At 36.0% G+C, this 22,753-nt stretch overlaps 1 protein-coding gene across 3 annotated transcripts in view; it reads left to right on the top strand.

Moving 5' to 3' along the window:
- LOC117411703 (dihydropyrimidine dehydrogenase [NADP(+)]-like) overlaps positions 1 to 22,753 on the top strand; it is a 176,743-nt gene that overhangs the window by 153,441 nt on the left and 549 nt on the right. For 2 of the 3 annotated variants that reach the window (XM_059031705.1, XM_034019392.3), the window contains exons 20-22: positions 1,367 to 1,546; positions 19,820 to 19,969; positions 20,366 to 20,506. In XM_059031705.1, coding sequence (XP_058887688.1) covers positions 1,367 to 1,546; positions 19,820 to 19,969; positions 20,366 to 20,506 — 471 coding nt within the window. Of the gene's footprint in view, positions 1 to 1,366; positions 1,547 to 19,819; positions 19,970 to 20,365; positions 20,507 to 20,996; positions 22,732 to 22,753 lie in introns of those variants that run through there. The other variant, XM_034924349.2, reaches the window with a different exon arrangement.

Raw genomic sequence — 22,753 nt, 5'->3', positions numbered from 1 at the left:
GCTGACCAGCAGGAAGTGGATGGTCAACAGTGCAAGAACTTTCAATACATTATGAAAGAATCAAGTGAAGAGATCGCCAGTAATTGCATTACACAGCATGGTTTGACAGTTCAAAAACATTTAAAAGCAAATTCTTTCAGAATCAGGTCGGCACTGCAATGATCCTGCCCTGCCACCCTAAACCTCAATGATTATTACAGAACTATGTGACTGAGAGTCTGCCACAGACTGATGAGTAGCTCAGCTTCAAAACAATACAGAGCACCCACTCCTATACCAAACTGACCACAAGGAGAGGAATCAATCTGTACTGTTTACACAGCTGGTCCTACAGAAAGAAATAAAAAAAAACAAAGAATAGTCTGCAACAGAAATGCCAACAGCGTCTTACTTCCTATTCAATGCATCTGTCTAAACTCGGATATCTACAGAACAGGAAGCCAGACAGTAGTTATGGTTGGTATTCTGCATTTAACATGTATTTCGGTAATACTTGACACAGTAGTATCTTGTGTAAAGCCTGGCACTGTATTAGTCTCTATCACCATGTTCTTGTGATGTCTCACAACTACAGTAATCCCTTTGTATGTTAAATTTGTTAAGTCTGTAACTGTTAGTAGCTGTTGAATTTGTTCTTCTGAAACTTGTAAATACACTTGATTACTGGAAATGTTTTTCTTGTATGTTGTCAGCAGTATTTTTTCGTGTAGATAAAGTGCTTGCTCTTTTTGCTCTAATTTTTGCTGTCACTTAATTTAATGTCATTGTTTTTGTAAAGTGTAATAACCAACATTTTTCAATTTTTTAGCACGACAAAATTATTCAAGAATTAGTTTTTTTTTTTCGTTTATGTTCCAGACTTTCCTTTCGCTGTCATTCAGGATAGTCATCTTTTTATATTGAGCAGCAGGTAGTGAAACTGCCCCCAAGTAGTTGACACTGTAATGAAAAGGTGCAATAAAACCCAGCACCAAGTTTAATGCCATTAAACTGGATTTTCAGACCCGTCTTGGTTCCAGTTTATGCCAATAAGATGTCTGGAATTGATGTGTGAAACAAAAGCAATACAATGGTGATCTCCCCTGTAATTAAATCTCATGAACTTTAATTGTTACTCATTGTCTGAGAAGCTGTGTTCAAAGAAAAGGGACAGGTATTACTGTTATGGCGCTCAGGTGTTTAGAACACAGTTGAAGTGTCTTAAGCACTCACCTTGTCTAGATCAGGACTGGTAGTGGGTACAGTATGTACTACTAGAGGAATCCAAGTCGAATGACTCACTCCTCTGTTAGAACAGCATACAGTAATAGGATAGGTATAGGAGTTCTGTCTTTTGCGTCAAAGTAAGTTGCTTCTGTGTTGGCAGGTGTGCAGTGCGATTCAGAACCAGGACTTCACACTGATCCAGGATTACTGTACGGGACTGAAAGCCCTGCTCTACCTGCAGAGCCTGGAGCAGCTCCAGAACTGGGATGGACAGAGCCCACCCACCCCGCGCCATCAGCAGGGCAAACCCCTGCCCAAGATAGCAGACCTTGTGGGAAAGGTAAGCTACACCCTTGGGTACAGTTAGGGTGAGCCTGGGCCAGATAGACCAGTGGTATCCACTGTGTTTGATTTTGAATGTGCCTTTTGCCATTTTTAAGCGCATATATAGTGGTGTATTTGGCACGATATGCTTCAATGCAATTTGTTTTTTTTTAATTTGGTTGTGATGGTTACCCATTCAATATGATGGGTATATTTAGTTCTAAGTAATGTCTGAACTACCCTTTCCAATCTTTCAAAATGTAATTGCTTTATAGAAAATATTAAAGCATATGTTTAATTAAATGACATCCCCAATTATTAATTTACGCAGTACATATAGTGAATAGCTGTGTTTCATAAGTCATGGGGACATGAATTTATATCTGTAACAATTATAAAAAAAATTTAAAAAAAAGTGAAATAAACCCAAATACTGTATTGACCCACTAAACTCTCCTTAAATATGTTTGCTATAAGAAGTATGTTTCTCTGAATGTGTCCTTTGGGAGTTTCTAGTCACTATTTGGTGAAACCTGTGAAAGATCAGGTATGACACAGGGCAGCATTACACTGCTTAGTATTTCACAGCTGCACATGACAAAGAGTCGTGCTTCTGAGAAATTACTTTCAGTTAATTTATTTCATTTGATTCTATTTTTAGAAAAATACAATGCCACTTTTACATTTAAAACAAACCTGCAATGGTGTATATGTGTTCAAATATATGCTGTACAGTACTGTGTTTGCCAAATTTGCATCATGTAACTGGAAGGTGGTGGGTGTTTAAGGCTTGTATTGATATACAGTACTGTGTGTTTAATGTTACAGGGTTAGATCTGTCAGGTCACATTAAACAGAAATTGAAATATGGCAAAGCCAATCCCTTTATTCTATTTGGAAACCATCACAGATTAAGTGCCAGCTCATTTACCTGGTTATGCTTTTATCTGTGTTTTAAAAATAAGGCTTGAAATTAAAGTGACTTTAAAATAGGAAAAATATCATTGGATATACTGTAATTGTAAGACAAAAGTAAAATAACATACATCATTCGCACATGCATACAGTACACTTAGCTTTCATCTAATGAAGCCGTGTAGTCTTTCATGTTGCAATTATTTATAATTTCTTCAAGATTCAGGGTATTTTAATTGAAAATCATGTTTTGATTTGCTTTCTTTGTGTTTTGAATTTGTGTTACTACCGTATTTGTTATAGGGCTGTGTCTGAAGGTTCGAAGGTTTGTTCACTAGCCAGGGATTCAAAGATTTTTTTAAAGGTTAAAGGTTCGTCAGACGGGTTCAGCAGCTGTATGTTTTCCTGTTAACAGAAACTGTTTGACAACATGTGAATACTATAAATCACACATTAAATGTCACTCACATGCAAAATGCGATCTTTTGATTTGTATAATGCATATTATTATTATTATTATTATTTATTTCTAAGCAGACGCCCTTATCCAGGGCGACTTACAATCGTAAGCAAATACATTTCAAGTGTTACAATACAAGTAATACAATAAGAGCAAGAAATACAATAACTTTTGTTCAAGCAAAGTACAAGTGTGACAAACCACAATTCAATAATACAGCAGATAATAGTGTAGTTACATCAGGATATGATTAAATAGTGATAGTTACATCAGGATGTGATTAAATACAAAGTACTACAGGTTAAACACTTGGCAGATTACAGTATTCTGAAGTACAGGATTAAATGCAGTAAAATAGGGGGCAGATAAGAGCAAAATAAAGCACATTTACATGAAGGGTGATAGTGTCCTAGGATACAAACAGAGGAGTTCTACAGGTGCTGTTTGAAGAGGTGAGTCTTAAGGAGGCGCCTTACTTTAAACAAAGTTATTAAAATCTGCTACCAAATCGTTATACATTACGTACAACTCTACATGGCGCCGCTGTCATGTATGGAACAGGGTATAGTATGCAAAGCAGTGGGCTTGTACCTCTAGTGGCTGTATTGCTTCAGTAAAATATGTACTGAATACCTAGTGTACAAGACAGTGTAAGAGAAGTGCTATGGTAGAATATGTTTGAAACATACAAAATATATACGCAAAGACTAATAATTTTAATTTCGAAAAGCCCCTTCAGCTCGTGTTAACCAGAAGCAAATTTCTTCATTCGCCATCTCGACAGCAAGGATAAGGGCGTCTGCTAAGTCTGCTAAGAAATAAATAATAATAAAAAAATAATAAAGCACAAATAAACAAGTAGCTATGGTAATGTCGCCAAGAAATTATGCAAATGAGTACCATCGAAGGTTCTAACCTTCCTTCGGTAATGTGTTCCAAACCTTCAAAGGTCAAAATGTACCCTTTGTTGCAGCCCTAATTTGTTATACCTTGAATTGCATCATAAATGCAAAGGCATTTGACAGCTTGATTACACCGTGTAACAATTTTTTTTTTTTTTTGGTTCCTGGGTAGTAAGTGTTATTTCCTAATTGCTTATGCCTCAAAAGTATAGAAAATGGCTATTATTCCCCACAAACTTTGCTTTTGTGACCAGGACAGTGATATTTTGAAATTTACCTATTTTCCAGAACATTCCAGATAGATTCAGTGCTGAGTAAACTTGGAGTAACTTCTAGAACTTTCTAGAACTTTCCAGTAATATAAATAGCAGTATAAATACAGGGGCCTTAAGCCCACCAGTTCAGTTTAGTTCCAGCTGCCTAAGTGGATACATATCTGCATTTTTCTGAGATGGCATCAAGAGGCTGCAAGCATCCGGCAGACGCATTTTGCTATGTCTGCGGCCAATTTATCAAGACAAGAGCGAAAAAGTACTCAGTGGAAGTATCTGCTAAGATGTGTGAGGCCTACAAGGCATATTTCGGCATCCCTGTCGGGGATCAAGACAAACTCTGGGCACCACACTGCCATGAGCTCCCCATACCCACTCCTCCGGAGAGAGAGCAGCCGTCTTTAGAAGAGAGCAGCAAGTCAGAGAGCGAGGAAGACGTTGTAGATCCAGATGACAATTTCAGAGGTGGAGCTGAGGAGAGAAACCCATACTATCCCAACCAAAAAGACCTCAACGACTTGATTAGAGATCTTGGTCTCACCAAGTCCAATGCCGAGCTTTTGACGTCTAGGCTCAAGCAGTGGAACTTGTTGGATGAAAGTGTGCAAGTCGCAGATCAGAGGAAGCATCACCAACCTTTTTCCAGCTTCTTCACCCGTCAAGATGGGCTTTGCTTCTGCCACAATGTGACCAGTCTGTTCGAGGCAATCGGAATCGCCTGTAACCAGAATGAGTGGCACCTCTTCATTGACAGCTCATCCAGGAACCTCAAAGCCGTGCTGCTCCATAATGGTAACAAGTACCCGTCTCTTCCCCTGGCTCACTCGGTGCACCTCAAAGAGGATTACAACAGCATCAAGACCTTGCTGGACGCCTTGAAGTATGATGAGTACGGCTGGGAGGTCATAGGAGACTTCAAAATGGTGGCATTCCTGATGGGTCTCCAAGGCGGTTTTACCAAGTTTCCCTGCTATCTTTGCCTTTGGGACAGCAGGGACACCAAGGCGCACTACCACAGGCGGGACTGGCCACAGCGGACCGAGTTCTCTGTGGGGAGGAACAACGTCAAGTGGGAGCCACTGGTGGACCCCCGGAAGGTGCTGATGCCACCACTGCACATCAAACTTCTTCCCTAAGCTGTCTGAGGCAAAGGTCAAAGCCGGTGTCTTCGTCGGACCACAGATAAAGAAGATCCTGGAGTGCAATGAATTCCCCAAGAAGCTCACTAGTAAGGAGAAAGCGGCTTGGAACAGCTTTGTCGCAGTGGTTCGGGGCTTCCTGGGCAATCACAAGGCCGAAAACTATGTGGAGCTGGTTGAGACTCTGGTGAAGAACTACGGCACAATGGGCTGTAGGATGTCCCTCAAAGTCCATATCATTGATGCTCATCTTGATAAATTCAAGGAGAACATGGGAGTGTACTCGGAGGAGCAAGGCGAGCGCTTCCACCAGGATATACTGGACTTTGAACGCCGCTACCAAGGACAGTATAACGAGAACATGATGGGAGACTACATTTGGGGGCTAATTCGTGAAAGTGATTTACAGTATAATCGTAAATCTCGAAAAACTACTCACTTCTAAATCTTTTGTAGTCATTTTTGTATTACTTTAGTATAAATACATGTTAATTTGGATTCATATGTTGTTTTTTCTGACTTTATGTGAACGAAAAGACACAAATTTGCCCGTTTTCTCATTGGAAATAGGTAAATTTCAAAATATCACTGTCCTGGTCACAAAAGCAAAGTTTGTGGGGAATAATAGCCATTTTCTATACTTTTGAGGCATAAGCAATTAGGAAATAACACTTACTACCCAGGAACAAAAATTGTGTTACATAGTGTTATATTAACATAATTGACCAGCTACGCTTACATATCTTAAATCTTCCCCCCCGCCCCCCCCCCCCCCCCCATGTAAATTAGATTAACATTTTCATTTTGAGTGATCATAGTCAATTTTCACAGTGATTGAGAATGATGAAAGTTGCCCAACATCGACTCATTCACTGTTTAAACTTACCAGTGTAAGATTTCTGAACTCTATATTGCCTTTAAGGGTTTGACCAGAAATAGAAACATACAGATGCATACAAATGCTTATAAGAGAAGACTGGCAGATATCATTGGTTTGACTTTAATATGGTTGTTGTGGCTGAGATTCAAAGTTGTCTAAACCACAGTAGATTACAGACTGAACTATGCATGAGCATGGACCATATTCCACTCAAGGCACCCGTCCAGAGATCAAGAGGTGGGCAGTAGATGATGTTTCAAGACATGTCAGTGGCTAGTCCAATATATAATAGCATAATAATATAAGTAACATAAGAGTGAAGATCGACATGGAAGGTCAGCATTATTTTTTAATGGTACTGTACTGTACAATATGTCACACTGTTACCTGAAGCTACTACTTATCTGGAATAGCTTGGTTGCTTAAAAACAATTCTCTTGTAGGAATATTGTCTAAATATGGCAGTATATTTTTGTAAGGGAATGAAGAAGCTCTGATACTGTGATATTAAGCGCCTGTCTTTCCTCCTTGCTAATTTCAGCTCATGGTCTTGCCAAACACGGTTGCCCCAGGTGGCAGGCTGGACTGGAATTCAGGTCTTAAATAGCTCTTTGGCTCACTGTTGAACCAATATCAAGCTTGGCAGGCTTGCCGCACTAATGAAGCCTTCATCTGTACAAGCCTGCCTGTCTCAGCTGGAAAGCTGGGACTGACTGAGTGGTGATTAGAGTCAGGAAGGGGGGACACGGACACAGGAACTATACTAAAAGGCTTTCAGTGTGGCTATCTGTGATATTTTGTAAGCAGTTCTGTTAACACTTTATCTGCTGAAGCAGCTCTTTCCATCTGTATTGTACCTTTTTCATACCTGCCTCAGCAAATATGTGATTGAGTAGTTCACCCAAAACATCAGGGGCAGGATAAGCCTGTAGCAATACTGAAATATCGACTTGACCTTCGTCTACTTGTAGGCCTACTGGTGCTAGGCAGTATAACAGTTTTTATATGCAGCATATTTCTGTTCATATTTAACAAAAAAATCTGTCTTTTTTTTTAATGACAATTATCAAGTTTCAATCAATATTTGATAGAACATCTAAATGTAACATTCAGATCTGTGAACGAACCCGCTCCTATGTAATGGAAATGCAGTTAAATGCATGAATGCACATACAACATGAATGCAGCTAGTTATTTCAAAGTGGGTTAAAACTCATACTAGGAAGTTCAGTCATTCTGTAGCTCTTCATATGTGGTACCTTTCAAATGATCTGACAACATGTAGAATAAACTAAATCAGCCTTTTTCTCCTTTTTTCCCATACCTTTTGTAAACTTTTTTTGGTTTGTTTTGTGGAGGCATATATTTATACCATCCAGGGCTGAGCTGAACAGTTCATTTCCCTTAAAGTAGTGCTATACAATTCTAAATGAATAGTCTTACTATTTATGTGGGGTTTATTAATAACGTTATACCATTTTTTTTTTAATTTTTAAAAACTTTGTATGGTACCTTTTCTACAGACCACATGATCAGATAGCAGCTAGACCGTTATGTGTTTGAGTTTGAACTCATGAAGGACTAAGAAGATACAGTAACTTTTTAAATCTATAACGTTGTCTTTTTAAATACTGTGTATACCAAATGTAAGTATAATACACAATTAAAAGCACCAACATGTCTGCAACAGAAGAAAAGTGGGTAATATTTCTTGTTCTAATAAGTGGTAAAACATGTTTTTTAAAACCTTGGTTATCATCCCTTTTTAATAGAAACATTACAATTCTGTATGCAGATGGCTGAATACAAACCTTATTGCAACCAATGCTAAACACCCACACCTTAGGAGGGAAGGTCATTTTCACCACAATATTGAGATTTTGTTTTGTACGACCATTTCCAGAATTCAGTAATTTGAATTGTACTAAATAACTGAAGTTGTTTTTTTTTTGTGTCTGTGTGTGTATAGTAAATTGTTTTTATTACAGGTTTCTAAGTGTGCTTCATCATAATATATCTGTCAGTATGTGGTCAGTCAGTAACTAAGCAACCAAAACTACAAATACCCTCCGTCTGCCTACATTATTTAAGCAATGAAACTAATTGAAGCATTGAAACAGTGTGCTTTTTTATTATGATGTGCAGTCATTTTATAGCTAATGCATATGAATTTTAATGTTTTGAAAAACAACACTTTGAGAGTTGCCACCAATCTGTATGAAGCCTTAATTCATTTTATGTCACTTTAGCTTGCAAGAACACCCACCTGTTGTTTTGTCACAATATGTGAAAACCTCATTACATTTTTTGTTTTTTATCTATTTATTTATTTATGGCAATTACAATAATGTTTGTCCTTTCTCACAAATAAAAAGCCACTGCAAATGACAGACAGGGGTTTAAAAGCAGTGTTTTGGAGAAGACAGCAGTGTTCTGGAATCTGCTGGATTTGAGGGTGTGAGCTTGGCTTCACCCATGAGCGCTAAGGGAGCTCAAATGTGAAGTCATCTTGCCTGCCTCGTTCTGGAACCTTCCATTAGCAGCTCCCTGATGTCACTCTAGCGATGCCATGCAATTATACCTCTGAGTTGTGCTCTTGTTGGTTATTCGTACTGCACTGCTGTGTATGTTTGTTTTTAAGAGGATGGTCTAATCTAAAAACGCATGCAGGGGACTATCATTCTATTTTCTGTGGAGGCTCGGGATAAATGGAAATTAGGCCATACAACTGAGCAGCTCTATCAAAACTGGAAGCGTTTTTGAAACTATAAAACCTAATGTGTACCCTATAAAATCAAACCAGATCCATTTGAGCTCATACTGTACGAAATTGAACATTAACAGATACTCCTTCTATTTGGGGGAAAAAATGATTTATATAAATGAGACATGTAGTGTAATCCCTCGTAAACAAGCAAATTTAATCTATTTAAATCTTTAAAATTGATGCCCATAGAGACTTGCATGTACTGTTACGTGTTTAATTTCCATAACCTTGATACACAAAGGGCCCTAGATAATGTATCTAAAACAATGAAAATGTTTGGATGTATTGAATAGACCACACTCATGTACACAGAAAATATTGATACTGTTTTTTTCAGGCAATATTTTTTATTTAAAAAAAAAAAAAAAAGATTTAAAGAAAGTTGCCTATGTCTAGTAGAACTGCCATTTTGACAGAAATGTATATGTAAATCTGTGAAAGGTTTGCTCTTCATTCTCCAAGTGGGTATTAGGATGCTTTTTTTTTTTACTTTTATGTAGATTCCATTCATTAAGCTTGCATACAAACTGTCCATAGAGCCTGTGCTGCAGTGTCAGATATACAGAAGGAATGTTTTCAAGATATGTTAACACTAGAACCACCACGGCATTCATTTTGAAGGTTTGAGGTTTTCAAATTTAAATTACTCTGCGTGTTTGAAAGTTATCCGGTTGTCTGTTTATGACTTTTCCTAAATACATGTATTAAATACCCAGACAGCATTTAAAAGGCAGGATTGTGAAAATAGGGACGTTATAATCCCGCCTACATAGACCCGCCAAAGCAGTAATTGAGTGGCTTTTACAGTACGTGTTTTTATTTTGAATAACATAAAATATTCTATTTTTTTTAATATACAAGCCTGTTATCTCTACCCCTACTGAGCTTACCTCCGCAGTGCCAGCCACTTCGCCTGTATTGTCTCCTGCAGCAGCTGCTGGAGTGCTAGCCATGCCAACTACTTTACTCGCAGCAGTACCAAGGACAGTGACTCCAGCTGTATCGCCAGAATGAATAGGCATTCAGGAGACTCTGCAGGATGGTACTATTTGGGAAATTTATAAATCCCGGTGTGACACTGTGTGAAAACGGGGTGCACAAAATGTGTTGACTGAAACCTCAGGTCCCACGCCATACGCAGCATCGATAGCACTCTCAGTGCATTTAATTTGTTGATCGATATGTGAATGCTACACCACATTCAACGCTGTACTGTAGCAGAGGCACATCGGATATAAAATGATGATTGGCAAAAGAGTTAAAAAGAACAAAAAAACAGAGCAAAACTTGCGACCACAGCTGTACTCCAGTACAATTTTGAAACACAATGACTGTGCTACGCTAACTGTTTACAAGTGCAAGCCGAGAAAGAATGTCATTATTCTCAGCTTCCTTTATACGTCATTGCCATCGACTGTGTGGATTTCTACAATGACACAAAGTACAGAGTGGGCATTTTAGACCAGATGGCACGTCAGTACTCAGTGAAAGCCGGTTCTCGCCGGTGGCTAGTTGCTGTATTTTACAATGTACTGGACCTGGCAGCCATCAATTCCTTTGTTTTGTACAAGGAAGGCACCAGGGAAAATATCATTAGGGGAGATTTCATCTTGAAGCCAGCCACAGAGCTTTGGCAGAAACATTTTGAACATAAAACTGTAAAGCAGCAGGCAAATGCAGCTCAACCTGGATTCAGTGCTGCACCCAGTGACACACGCAAGAGAAAACAATGCCAGGTAGCTAAATGCAATAAAAATAAAACCTCTGATATCTGTGCCCAATGTGAAAGAGCAGTATGTGGTAAGTGTACAGTAAAAGTTGAGAAGCGTTACATCTGTGTGGATTGTGCTGCTATTGTGCGAAGTCTGTTTCCCTGAAAGTGCGGTCACATTACATAATGGGAATTGAGTTATTTTCTTTTTTTTTATGTTACCTTTTAAAAAAACAAATTTTGTTTGTATGTACGTATACCTGTTTACACACTAGTTTCCTTTGAAATGTTTATTATCCACAAAGTTGCTGGATCCCTATTGTAATAGTTAGAATTATCAAAATTAATTGTCAAAAATATTCAAACAACTTCTCTGAAACGGTTATGCCGTTGGCACGGTTGTCTAAGTTTGTTAAAAACAAGTCGCTACATAAAAAAAAACATGGCCACCATGAGCCAGTCAAATTTCAGATATGGTCAATTTGCATATATTGCAGTGTTTGTCTATGGTAGAATGCGGTAGAGTGATGAAACTTCATACAGAGGCCTATGGGGATTTAATGTCAACGAAAGAATGACGTTGATTGGTCACATCGTTCGGCAGCCATATTGGATTTTTCGAGGCAAATTTTCATATGTCCATTAAATCAACACCGTTGCACGAAAAGTCACGAAACTTGGTAGGGTGGTAGAGGCCTACGGAAAGTTGTCAGAGCGAAAACGAAGGTCATAAGTGACATTGGCAGCCATATTGGATTTTTCAAGAATTTTGACCAATTAAAAAAAAATCTTGTCCAAAACCGCTTATGGTAAAGATGTGAAACTTGGGGCACATATTACCCTTAGGCCCTATATTTAGACTTATTCAACACAAGTTGATTTGGTCACATGGTTCGGTAGCCATATTAGATTTGTCAAATATTCAAACGTCTTTTTCTCTGAAACCGTTATGCTGATTTTAAGCAAAACTTTGCATACATCACCTTGGCAAGGTTGTCTATCAAGTTTTATTCAAAGCAAGTCGCTACATTAAGAAACATGGCTGCTGCAAGCCAATCAAATTTGAGCTATGGTCAATTTGCACATATTACCTTGCACATACATACATACATACATACATACATACATACTTTAATATGGAACACACATCTGAACCTATATCTGTTCTATTCAAAAATTGCCTTGACTGTGACCTTTGACCTATCCTTCAGGTCAAATGCAAAACTAGCTTATAATTCATTTTGCAGACAGGTTAATGGTTACTATGAAACACATCTAGCAACCCATATATGCTCCTATTGTACAATATGCTATATAGATTAGTAGAGGCCAATGGGCTACTATGCCACATGTGAAATACGGTCATAGGACGCATGGTCTGGCACTTGGACCATTGCTTGGTCATTGCTGCTTGCAGCTAGATTTTTATTATGTTTTTTCCTTTTTTGTAGTAGTGATTTATATGTGGTAAGTTAGAAAATAAACCCTTTTATGTTTAATTAATCATTTAAATACAGTGTTTCTGCTGTGCAGATGTTTGATATGATGTGCTTGAATAAAACTTTTGAGTTGTATCCGATAGTTTGTCTTTCATTTAAATATCGAGGTTGTTTAAAATGTACCGTCATAATGACCGTCGACGCCGATTCTAGGTATGGGTATAACCGCGGAGGTTCTAGTGTTCAAATGTCAAGAGGTTTGGTTGTGGGTATCATGAGAAAAAAAGATCTATTTTAGGATGTGTGGCTGTTTTACTGTATACAAATGATGGTGTTTTTATATTAAAATCTTTAACTCACATTTTTTCATATGTAGTATAGTATTATATAACTATACATTGTATACTTAATGCATATACAATACATACTAAAGTATTTGCTTTGTGTACAGTATGTGCCTCTACTGTAAACAAGGGATTATACTATTTAAATGAATGCAAACTGCTGTGTGTTCATTAACTATTATGTCTTCTCAATAATAATCAACCTTCATTATTTCAAAGGCAGGCTCATCTTTTGAGCAACTATACAATATGTATAAAATCACAGGGGGTTATTTATGTATACAGAAGAAATGACTGTTGAAATTGCAGATGTTACACTACTTGCTGTGGATGTTGTATGAATTTTTTTTTAATTGCTTCTGTTTTACAGTGGTAGTGGCACTTTTGACAGGCAGGTGTGAAGTAATTCAATGCATTTTTCGGTATTTATTATAGCACCCAGATTTAGAGAACAAAGCTCTTGACATATTTGTGATTTGGACAATATTTCATTTCGCTAGCGTTGGTACTCCCTGATTGCTTGGGACACATGCTTAGTAGATTATGCATACCACCCAATACCTTCATTAAAATGGCCACAGTTCACCAGTTTCGGTAGCTTCAAATGAACTCGGAATGTATTATTATACAACAAATAGGCTGCTATCATGCAGAACATAAGACAAGCAAAAGGCAGCTTAGGTTTAATGAGGCTAAGTGAGTGTCTCCCCAGCACCATGGCCACATGACGGCCTTTTTAACAAGTTGTGTTTGTTTTTGTTTTTTTTCAACAGGCCAAATCTTTGGTTCTGTAATTGTATGTTTATGCACCTCTAAGGCTAATGAACATTTTAATGCATTGTAATGAAAAATAATACAAAAGAATCAAGCATTAGATTAGAACATGTGCCATCTCTGTTAAATTAATAACAGCTGAACACAGAGATAAATGTAGGGTTTCATAAGTAATTAATTATGGCACACTGCAGTACTTTAGCAAGAATAAATTGCACAATTTTTATTTATAGCCTGACTTTTTTTTTTTTTTTTAATTAGCAATGTGTGTGTTAGATGGCAATAAACGTTATTAGTTTATAAGAAAGATAAGTGTTGCAACAAAATAAGATACTGGTGTCCAGCAATTGTTTCAAATAATAAAATATAATTAACTCGTGCCTGTGTACAATCTTCTTCCGTACGTTAGCCTTTACATTCCCCAAAGTTTTGGCTGTTAGGACTCTAGATTCCTCCATCCTTATTTTTTTTCCTACCTTTTATTTAAGACATACAGTTGTGCTGCTTCTACTTGTAGTGATTGGTAGTTGTAAATGTCCTGCAAAAAAAATAAAAAATAATAATAAATGGGATGCTGGTACTGGGGGAAAATGCCTGCCTGTGGTAGTGCGCTTTTTTTTTTTAATATGGGTTTAAAAGTCAACCGCCTTTAAAATTAAAATCTAGATTTACATAACACATGCTTATTGTATTTAGATACACTCTTGTGTTCATACATGTCAAACAACAAACCTTCCTTCTTTCTAAAAACAGATTTAGCACAGAAAACCTTATTTATCTTACCAGTACTGTAAATCAGAGACCATTGAGCCTTCTATCTAGAGATATTTTATGTTGCATAACATAGTTTTAATTTGTAGTGCCACACTTCCCGTAATGCATTAGTTTGAAAGATCTCAGCTAGGCTTATGAGGCGATACAATGCATTGTCTATCTTGTGGATTGCTATCAGCTTGCAGTGGCGAGATGAAGTGGAAAGGCAAGAATCAAGCAGCAACTGTGACTGATACAGCACATCCTCAGCATGCCTCATGTCCGACTCACTCTCATCTGATAGATTTTACTCATTACCCTCAGGGTACTTCACATTTCCTTTCCAGCTCATAGCAAATAGACACGTTTCGCTTCTCCTCACGTACTGTCTGCCGTGACGGCAAGGCTGTAAAATTTTATAGGCTTTTTAAGAAAAATTATACAGGACTAGTAAAGCCCAAAACACATGGAGTATCTGTGTGTGTTTAATGGTAGAATTAAAATATGTGTATACTTTGTGTATACTTATATATAATGTGTTTGTTGTAGAACAGAGAGGAATGCAACAAATAAAAGTGTTCATTGATAATGTAAATGAGACAATAGCTTCAGCAAAATGGTATCTGTGACTTTCCTTGTGTAATGCTTTCCAATGCATTGCTGGTGTTTGGGAATGCATTTCACCTTCAATAACAGAGCACTAGTAGTAGACTGGTTTTCTTCTCTGCAATGTGCTTTATATCTTAATTTTAAAGAATTTGAAATCTCTGGTAAATGATGTTAACCAGGCCGACTCCAGTTTGCATAAACAGGAGGGTTGTCCTTTTTTTTCATTTGTAAACCAAACTGAAGACAAACTGCCTGCCAGTTTGGTTTTTTTGTTTGTTTTTTTAATTCTTTTTTTGTGTTCGGGGAAACAGAGTGAGTAGAAAGCTTTCAGTCTAAACTGTCATGAATATGGTAATCTCTTGAAATCACTGCAAGCAGGTACTCCAGTTAAGCACATGCTACGGAAATGAATCTTTTCTTTATTGGAGTCCGTTTTTGTTGGGGAATGTGCTGCTGTCCATTTACCTTACAGGACGCCAGCTGTGCGTGAAGATAATGCACTGACAGGGTGAACACTTTATTGTACCACTTTTCTGAGGGAGAGGTCACATCTAGAGTAGAGATGTTAATTGCCTATCTACTCAGATGTATGTGATAACATACATTATGATGGCAGTTACTTGGACACATTTTGTGCATCTACACATATATTATTGTGCAGGTGTTTTGTTTACATTTGCATGTACAGGACATTTTGAATTTCCTAAATTTGAAGTACCTGTTGTTAACATTACAGATATTTGTATGCATGGATTTACATCCATCTAATCTACTGTGTCAGTGTGAATCCTACTGCTTGTGTTCCCCTGTGAAGGGATATACTATCAAAGGGCTGTTCCTTCTAAAATCACTGGACCAGCCTGTACAGTACATCACAAGCTGCTGGAGCTGAAATGCATTGATATATGCACTAAATAAGTATAGTGTAACCAAGTCATATGTGATAAATGCCACACTTTATTCCAAAGAGAAGCCTTATTCCAGAAGCCTTATTCCAACATTTGAGGGCTACTGTGAAGTGGGTTGATATCATGTTTACATACCAGATAATTAAGCCAATAAATGAACTGTAGTTTTTTCAAGCTGTACAGTAAAACTACAAAATTCACCTACTGGGGCAGCAGTGTGGAGTAGTGGTTAGGGCTCAGGACTCTTGACCGGAGGGTCGTGGGTTCAATCCCAGGTGGGGGACCCTGCTGCTGTACCCTTGAGCAAGGTACTTTACCTAGATTGCTCCAGTAAAACCCAACTGTATAAATGGGTAATTGTATGTAAAAATAATGTGATATCTTGTAGCAATTGTAAGTCGCCCTGGATAAGGACATCTGCTAAGAAATAAATAATAATAATAACATGTATGTCCTATATATTCATGAACCAGCTAATTAAAAAACCCCAAAAATGGCTGTTGTATCGGCAATATTTGGGAGCATGTTTTTCTGAGACACAATTTTGAAAGTGGTTGTTGTCTGTTTTCGAATAGCTCAGTTGTGGAATCGTTGCAGGTGTGGTGTGTTTTTTTTTTTTTTTTAAACCGTTCATCCTAGTTAATAAAACTGGCAGAACAGTCATGGTTGGTGGTTTTTGTGTTATATCAATTTCACTCAACATTGATGAAAACTGAACACAGGGAAGTATTATTTTAAATAACTAAGGGCTACCCTCGCTCTTGAACATTCTTCTTGACTGAGGTGTAACATTTTCCTAAGATGTTCCATTACAGTGCTAGAAAATCTATGCTAAATATTTAATATTTTAAAACTATAATTGTAATAAAATCAAAATAGTATAATATAATTCTAACTGATAATTTACTTATTCTTAACCACTCAATTATCTTTGAGCTAACAAAGTTATAAATTACATTTTTTAAAAATACTTTCAGAAGACTTTTTGTTTAAAGGCTATAACTTGATTTATTATGCTGTCAGCCTCAGCCTGCTAGTGTTATGCGTGGCTCAAAGATGGAGAGGGGTTTTAGAGAAAGACGCATTTTATCTTGAGATGGGTTGGACTTAGCACCTCCACTGGGAACAAATACATCAATGATGTGTTCCAGGGTAAGCCATTAGAAAAAAATAACCATTGTCAAAGATGCGACCATCTGTCATCAAGATGCTTTTGATGTTCCTGACTGAAAACAACATTTTAATGTATTTATTTTGTTGTTTTGGGTCAAATATAGGACAGAAGTTAATTCCAACATTGATGTACATAAAAAAAAAAAGTTCCTCATGTACACAGAAAAAGAGATGACACTATTATTCTTGCCCCAAATCCATATTGATTTCAATCGAATATCTGTATTCCAGGGATGCTCAGTTGTATTTTATAGAAGCATTAGCATTCAATGCAGTAGGCTTTTCAGCTTTATAAAGTGATTGTAGTTAACAACATAATTCCATAAATGATCCACACCATGCACGTCCATTCACTATAATGGTCTCAAGTGTGTAGTTTTGAAGGAAACCTGTTTTAGCAAAGATGTCTGTTTGCACTTCCTTGATTGCTTCACCTGAAGAAGGAAATTGTCCCCACCCCTTCAAGACCTTCTCTCCTGTCGGTAACCAACCAAAGGCAAGATGAACAAACTTTCTTTAACCTTGTGCAATACCAGATATCCTATTTTAAAATGAAAATGACATGTTTGGTAAAACTGCATGTTTAAGACCAACAGTATGTGGTGAATGACAGATATGACTTGTGAAATTATTGTATTTGCTACAACCACTTTAAGAGCCCTGAGCCAGAGACAGGCATTGTGAATGAACAGTTGGATTGTCAGGATGTGAATTCTGTAGTGAACCAAAAAAAAATTCAATGTGCATTTGTTTTGTTCGTGAGCAAGTGAGGAGCATATTAAACTACAAAAATGGGCACTTAACAATTAGTGATTAGAAATAGAATAGTTTTGTCTTTTTAATAAAAATTAAAACAGGATTTGTGGATGTAAAATAACAACATTTATATTAGTGTTTTGTTTTGTTAGGTGCTTTCCGGGGCTTATTGTCTTTTAGGTTTTTATGGTTTGCATTCATGGTAGCCTTTGTACTGTAAAATCATGCAATATATTTGCAAATATATTCATTTGCCAACATCGTGGATTACTGTATTGGACAGGAACTGCTTGCTTAAGCAGAATGATCCATGTATTCCAAGCTTGCATACTTTTAATACTAAACAGGAACTGACATTGGTAAGGGATACAGCAATTTAATATACAGTATGTGCACTTGCATGCTGTATTTTTAAGCACATGTGATTAATACACTAATGGGTCTAACACATAATACAAAAGTGTCGGCTCATCTGTGTATTTAATAATGAGAAGAGTGCGTGTCTATTCATGTATTTATATGAATGTAGGCTTGCCTTAAATGTTAAAACCTGTGTAATGCACTGTGATTGATTAGCAGAGGTTCAAAGGAATTGTTTACAGTATGTCCAGTAAAGTGACATCAGCAATATCTGGGAATTGGCTTTGCTAATAAAATGTCTAATAGCAAAGATTCTGCTTCCAGTTGAAGGCTCTCTTAAGAAAAAAATAAATAAATAAACACTATAGTTAATAGCGGATGCAATAAAAGTAACACTGCTTCAGAAGCTATTTTCTGATTTCCAAAATAGCAACTAGTCCAACAGCATGCTTACTGCTAAACCGTCATTATTGAAATGTTAATTTTTATCAGAGATCACTAGACCTTGAGCTTTTCATCAAGATCTTGTTAGATTAACCATCGTTCTGGCTGGCAATTGACATAAGGTATTTTAATGTTAATTCAGCTTTACGTTCTCAAAAATCACAGGTTATGGCCTAAGGACAGTGGCAGAAAAAAACAAAACAATTAACATGAAAGTAAAGTCCCATAGTAAAAAAATATATATTTTAAATATAGTTTTGTAAACATATTATTCATATAAAACTCACAGTCTTTGGAATGATAAAATATATGGAAAAATATATGTATTATGTATGTAACGTTATATAAAATATATTTAACATATTACAAAATTGGCCCATTTTAATCATATGGAAAATATATTTACAATGTATTTGCTTAAACATATTTTAAATATATTTAAAATATAATTTCAGGTAACAGTATATCAATTATATTGTCCATGTATTTTTAGAAATGTATTATTCAATATATTTACTAAACATGTATTATATAATGTATTCACAATATATTACATAATGTAAAGTGCCTGGAAACACACCATATTTTGCATGTGTTCCACCAAACAGATATGAAGCAAATAAATAAGAAAGGAATGGAATTCCGCAATCACTTAAAAATAACTACTATCTTTAAACATAACGGAATATATCAACATTTTGTAAAAATTCAGTGTATATAAAACACTCAAGTACAAAAATGAAAAGCTTTCAACATATGCTAAAAGGCTGTTTGCATTACAACAGGTGTTTGGGCTGCTTCTTTGTAGACCTGCTAACATTGTTCTTCTGAAACTATGAGACGTTACAAAAAACTGCTGCTTCCAATTAAAAATTATTTAATAGCTATGGAATTGTTGCTGAAAATAGAGCTATGAAAGTAAAAAAAAAAAAAAAAAACACTAATAAACTGGAAATACATTTTTACAAGTTCATTCTTTTTTTCATATTGGTGGGCATACAGTTAAATAAATATAAGGTGACTTAAAATATGAACAGCCTATTGTGTCCTTGATTGTTACTGATCTCTCTTTTTTTTCTTCTAAATACTAGGCTTAGCCCAGTTATTTTTTGTGAGGTATCTGTAACACTTCGGTATCTGCAGAAAGATTGATTAAAGACCATATTTGTTCCGTCAAGAATAAACTTATTTACTGAATTAAAATCACAGTGTCTGTGTTTTTATCTGCTGTACATGGACAAACTTATGAAGCCTTCTTGTTTTAAATTTAGTGCTGCCTGACCGTCGCAGTCTCCCATTATATGCAATATATAAATATATTGTTTGAAAACACTGCATACACTTTTAAATATATTAATGTGAATATATTTATTTACAACATATTTTACAATGTATTTTGAATATAATTTAGAAAAATAAAATGTATAAATGTGAATATGTTGATTTGCAAAATACATTTATAGTATATTATAAATATATTTAAGCAACATGTCATGTTTAAGAAAATATATATAAATACATTTCAGGTTTAAAAAATATATAATTCCATATATTAAAAATATGTTTATTTTCCGTATGGGGTCATCATGTCAGAGTGTGACTTGTGAAAGTAAGACATCAGCCTTTTTAGAATCAGAAAACATCCAGTCCTGAGTGGTGTTTCAGTCTGTTTTCTTTTTACAGAAGTTGCCCAGTTTTGGCCCGTACCTTGAGGAAAGAAAGAAGATTTTAGCCGAGTATAAACTGAAATTGAAGAGTACCAACGACACCATTGTGAATGAGCCAAATGAAGGAAAAACATATATGGCAAAAAAGCCCATTCCCACTGTTCAGGTAGGTGCCAAATACATAAAGCTCTATTAACACTAGCAACATTCTATATGAATTATTGTGGATGTAAAACATGAAGCTTGCTCTCATGTTTTATTCAACATCTAGAAAATTCATGAAATAATGTTCATTTGTAGGGAACATATTATCCAGGTACAATCCTTAATCCTATATAAGCTCTTGTTGGGGCCTCACACAAAGCAATAAAAGACGGTAAGTGTCCACACACTTCCAAACATAGATTAGATATTTAAATGTCATTTTGTTATCTCTTAGAAATGATAAGAGACATTTTGTGCATAATGTTGATGCATGTCACGGTCATCAACCCTTTAATATGAAAATTCAGTGTTTTTAAATTAGCCCTGGGTCAATGTACCCATTTTATTTCCTGTTTAGGATGTGATTGCGAGAGCTCTAAAACACATTGGGGCGTATGGAATCCTGGACAACAAGGAGCAAGTGGTGGCCTTGATTGACGAGGAGATGTGCATTAACTGCGGCAAATGCTACATGACCTGTAATGACTCTGGCTACCAGGTACGAACGCAGCTGTAATTAGCCAAATGCCACCTTGAGTTTTCCTTAAACCGCCACTGTGTCAGAAAGCACCAGACTACCATCAGGATTAATTATGGCTTGCAATGCAGAGTAGCGACTGCAGTTGTTTCTACAACATTCTTCTCTGGCTATAGCGTGAGTGTGTGTGTGAGTCCATTATACAAAAAATGAACTGGGGTAGATGGTGTTTTGGGCATGTTATATACCCCAGAGCCCAGTGCTGTGTATTATAATAATCTGAACCCATTTCATTATTTAGTTTACCTAAGCCTTACTAAAACAAAATATGCCATCTGAGTGAACCTATTATATATCATATTTTTAGATATCTGAAATGTTTCAATCTTGTTCAAGTTATTAATAAGAGGTTGTTTCTTCTTGGTGTCTAGTAAGTACACATGACATCATTCATGGGACTGAGACTCGAGCGATTTATTAATACGTTTTTATTTTTTTATTTTTTAAACAGAAGATTGCTTCCATTTTATGTTTATTTGTTGGTCTTTTTTTTCTACTGCTGCCATTCAGATAAGTACAAACTATTGCTATTAGTAATTTATTATTATTATTATTATTTTAAACAGTATTGATTCTTTGAATTAACGTGATACTGTACTTGGAATAAAGTCAGTTTGTTGCGAACATAGCTAGTTCTTCTCTTTTATATACAGTAAGTAGGAAGTTAGTGATTTGGATTTTAGCACTTTTTGAATAATTAGACTGCATAATATTTCTATAATAATGCAATTAATGCTCGCCCTCTAATCAAAACAGACCATTATCGTACCGCAGATGCTATTATTTTTTCATATTGCGTCACTGTTTTTATACATTTATTTATATATACGGCTTAATTTAGTCATTTATTTGATTTAATTTAGTTATTTTTTTCTGTCAAACAACTTAATGGGCTTTTAAATAGGCCAAGCCTTACTTTTTCACATACAAAAGAGATCGCAACATGTTAATAGCGACTCAAATTTATTAACTCTATAATGAAAAATAAAGCGTTTTGCTGGACACATTATTACAATATTTATGACGAGTAACTGTATTTAAATTAAGATGAGTCACTTCAGCAATTAGATGAAAAAGTAAGACTTACGATTTAAAAGCCCATTTAATGGTTTCACAGAAGAAAAAAACCTAAATTAAACCAATTTTACTATTAACGCATTTCTCAGTTGTGATTGAGATACACAAATGGATTAACAGGTGTCAATTGCATTTAAGGAGAGTAGAAAAATAGATGTAAAAGACCTTATAGACATATATGCAGTAATTTATAGAAAACTATTTATTTTAAAATGCTCAGAGCCCTTGCAGTCAACGCACTTCCCCCAAGATGGCCGACTTCCTGTTTTTTGCTGCTGTCGAGACCGCACATCGAGGGGGACGCATACTACTCCCCTTACACAGCATCTTTTCAAAATGGTTTTTATTTTAACGTTTTAAACTATTTATTTTTTTAAAGTTTAAACGTTTATTAAATTAAGCAGAATCTAGCACCCCTATAGACCAATAAACCTATTGTATAAATACAGTCCACAGTAGTATTGCATGTGTAGTTCTGATTGGATAAGGAATCGATGCAGTGGCATTGTTGGGAGAAAAGATCCTGTAGTGTGCTTACCTATTAATGGTTTGCAGTGGTTTGAATCACTGCAAGAAGTCATAATCAAATATTTGCTTCTATAAGCAGTTCAGATGGGCTGGTTGGCTGTGTGAACACAATAAAATTGATTGGATTCTAAAATAATTGACCCATGACCTAAAAATAATAGTAATGTTGCTGTGTCTTTTTCAATTAAATATAAATTGGATTTTGTTGTAATTTGGTGTGTGTGTCTGTGTATGTATGCATACATACACACACACACATATAAATGAGACATTATGTTACTCAAACAATAAAAAATGTAAGGAAGCAAAATGCATAATTTGATATGGATTCCCGTAGTTACTAACAAGCTATTGTAGTTATATAAAACATGTGTTCCAGTAAGACATAAGGGGGGGGGGGGAGTATTTTGAAATAGGTCAGTCACACTGTGACCTTTTTTCACATTTCTGAAGTGTGGCTTTATAACAAGTACAGCATGTGTGGTGAACAGCTGGAGAGCTTTGATTTATTATATCCTATATATATATTAAAAAAAAAAAAAAAAAATCTGCTCAAAGAACTGCTTCTGACTGGCACCTAATAATAATACTAATTAAATAGCC

Source organism: Acipenser ruthenus, chromosome 10 (assembly GCF_902713425.1).
Source record: "Acipenser ruthenus chromosome 10, fAciRut3.2 maternal haplotype, whole genome shotgun sequence".
NCBI lineage: Eukaryota > Metazoa > Chordata > Actinopteri > Acipenseriformes > Acipenseridae > Acipenser > Acipenser ruthenus.
This window is presented reverse-complemented; position numbering and strand designations above follow the sequence as displayed.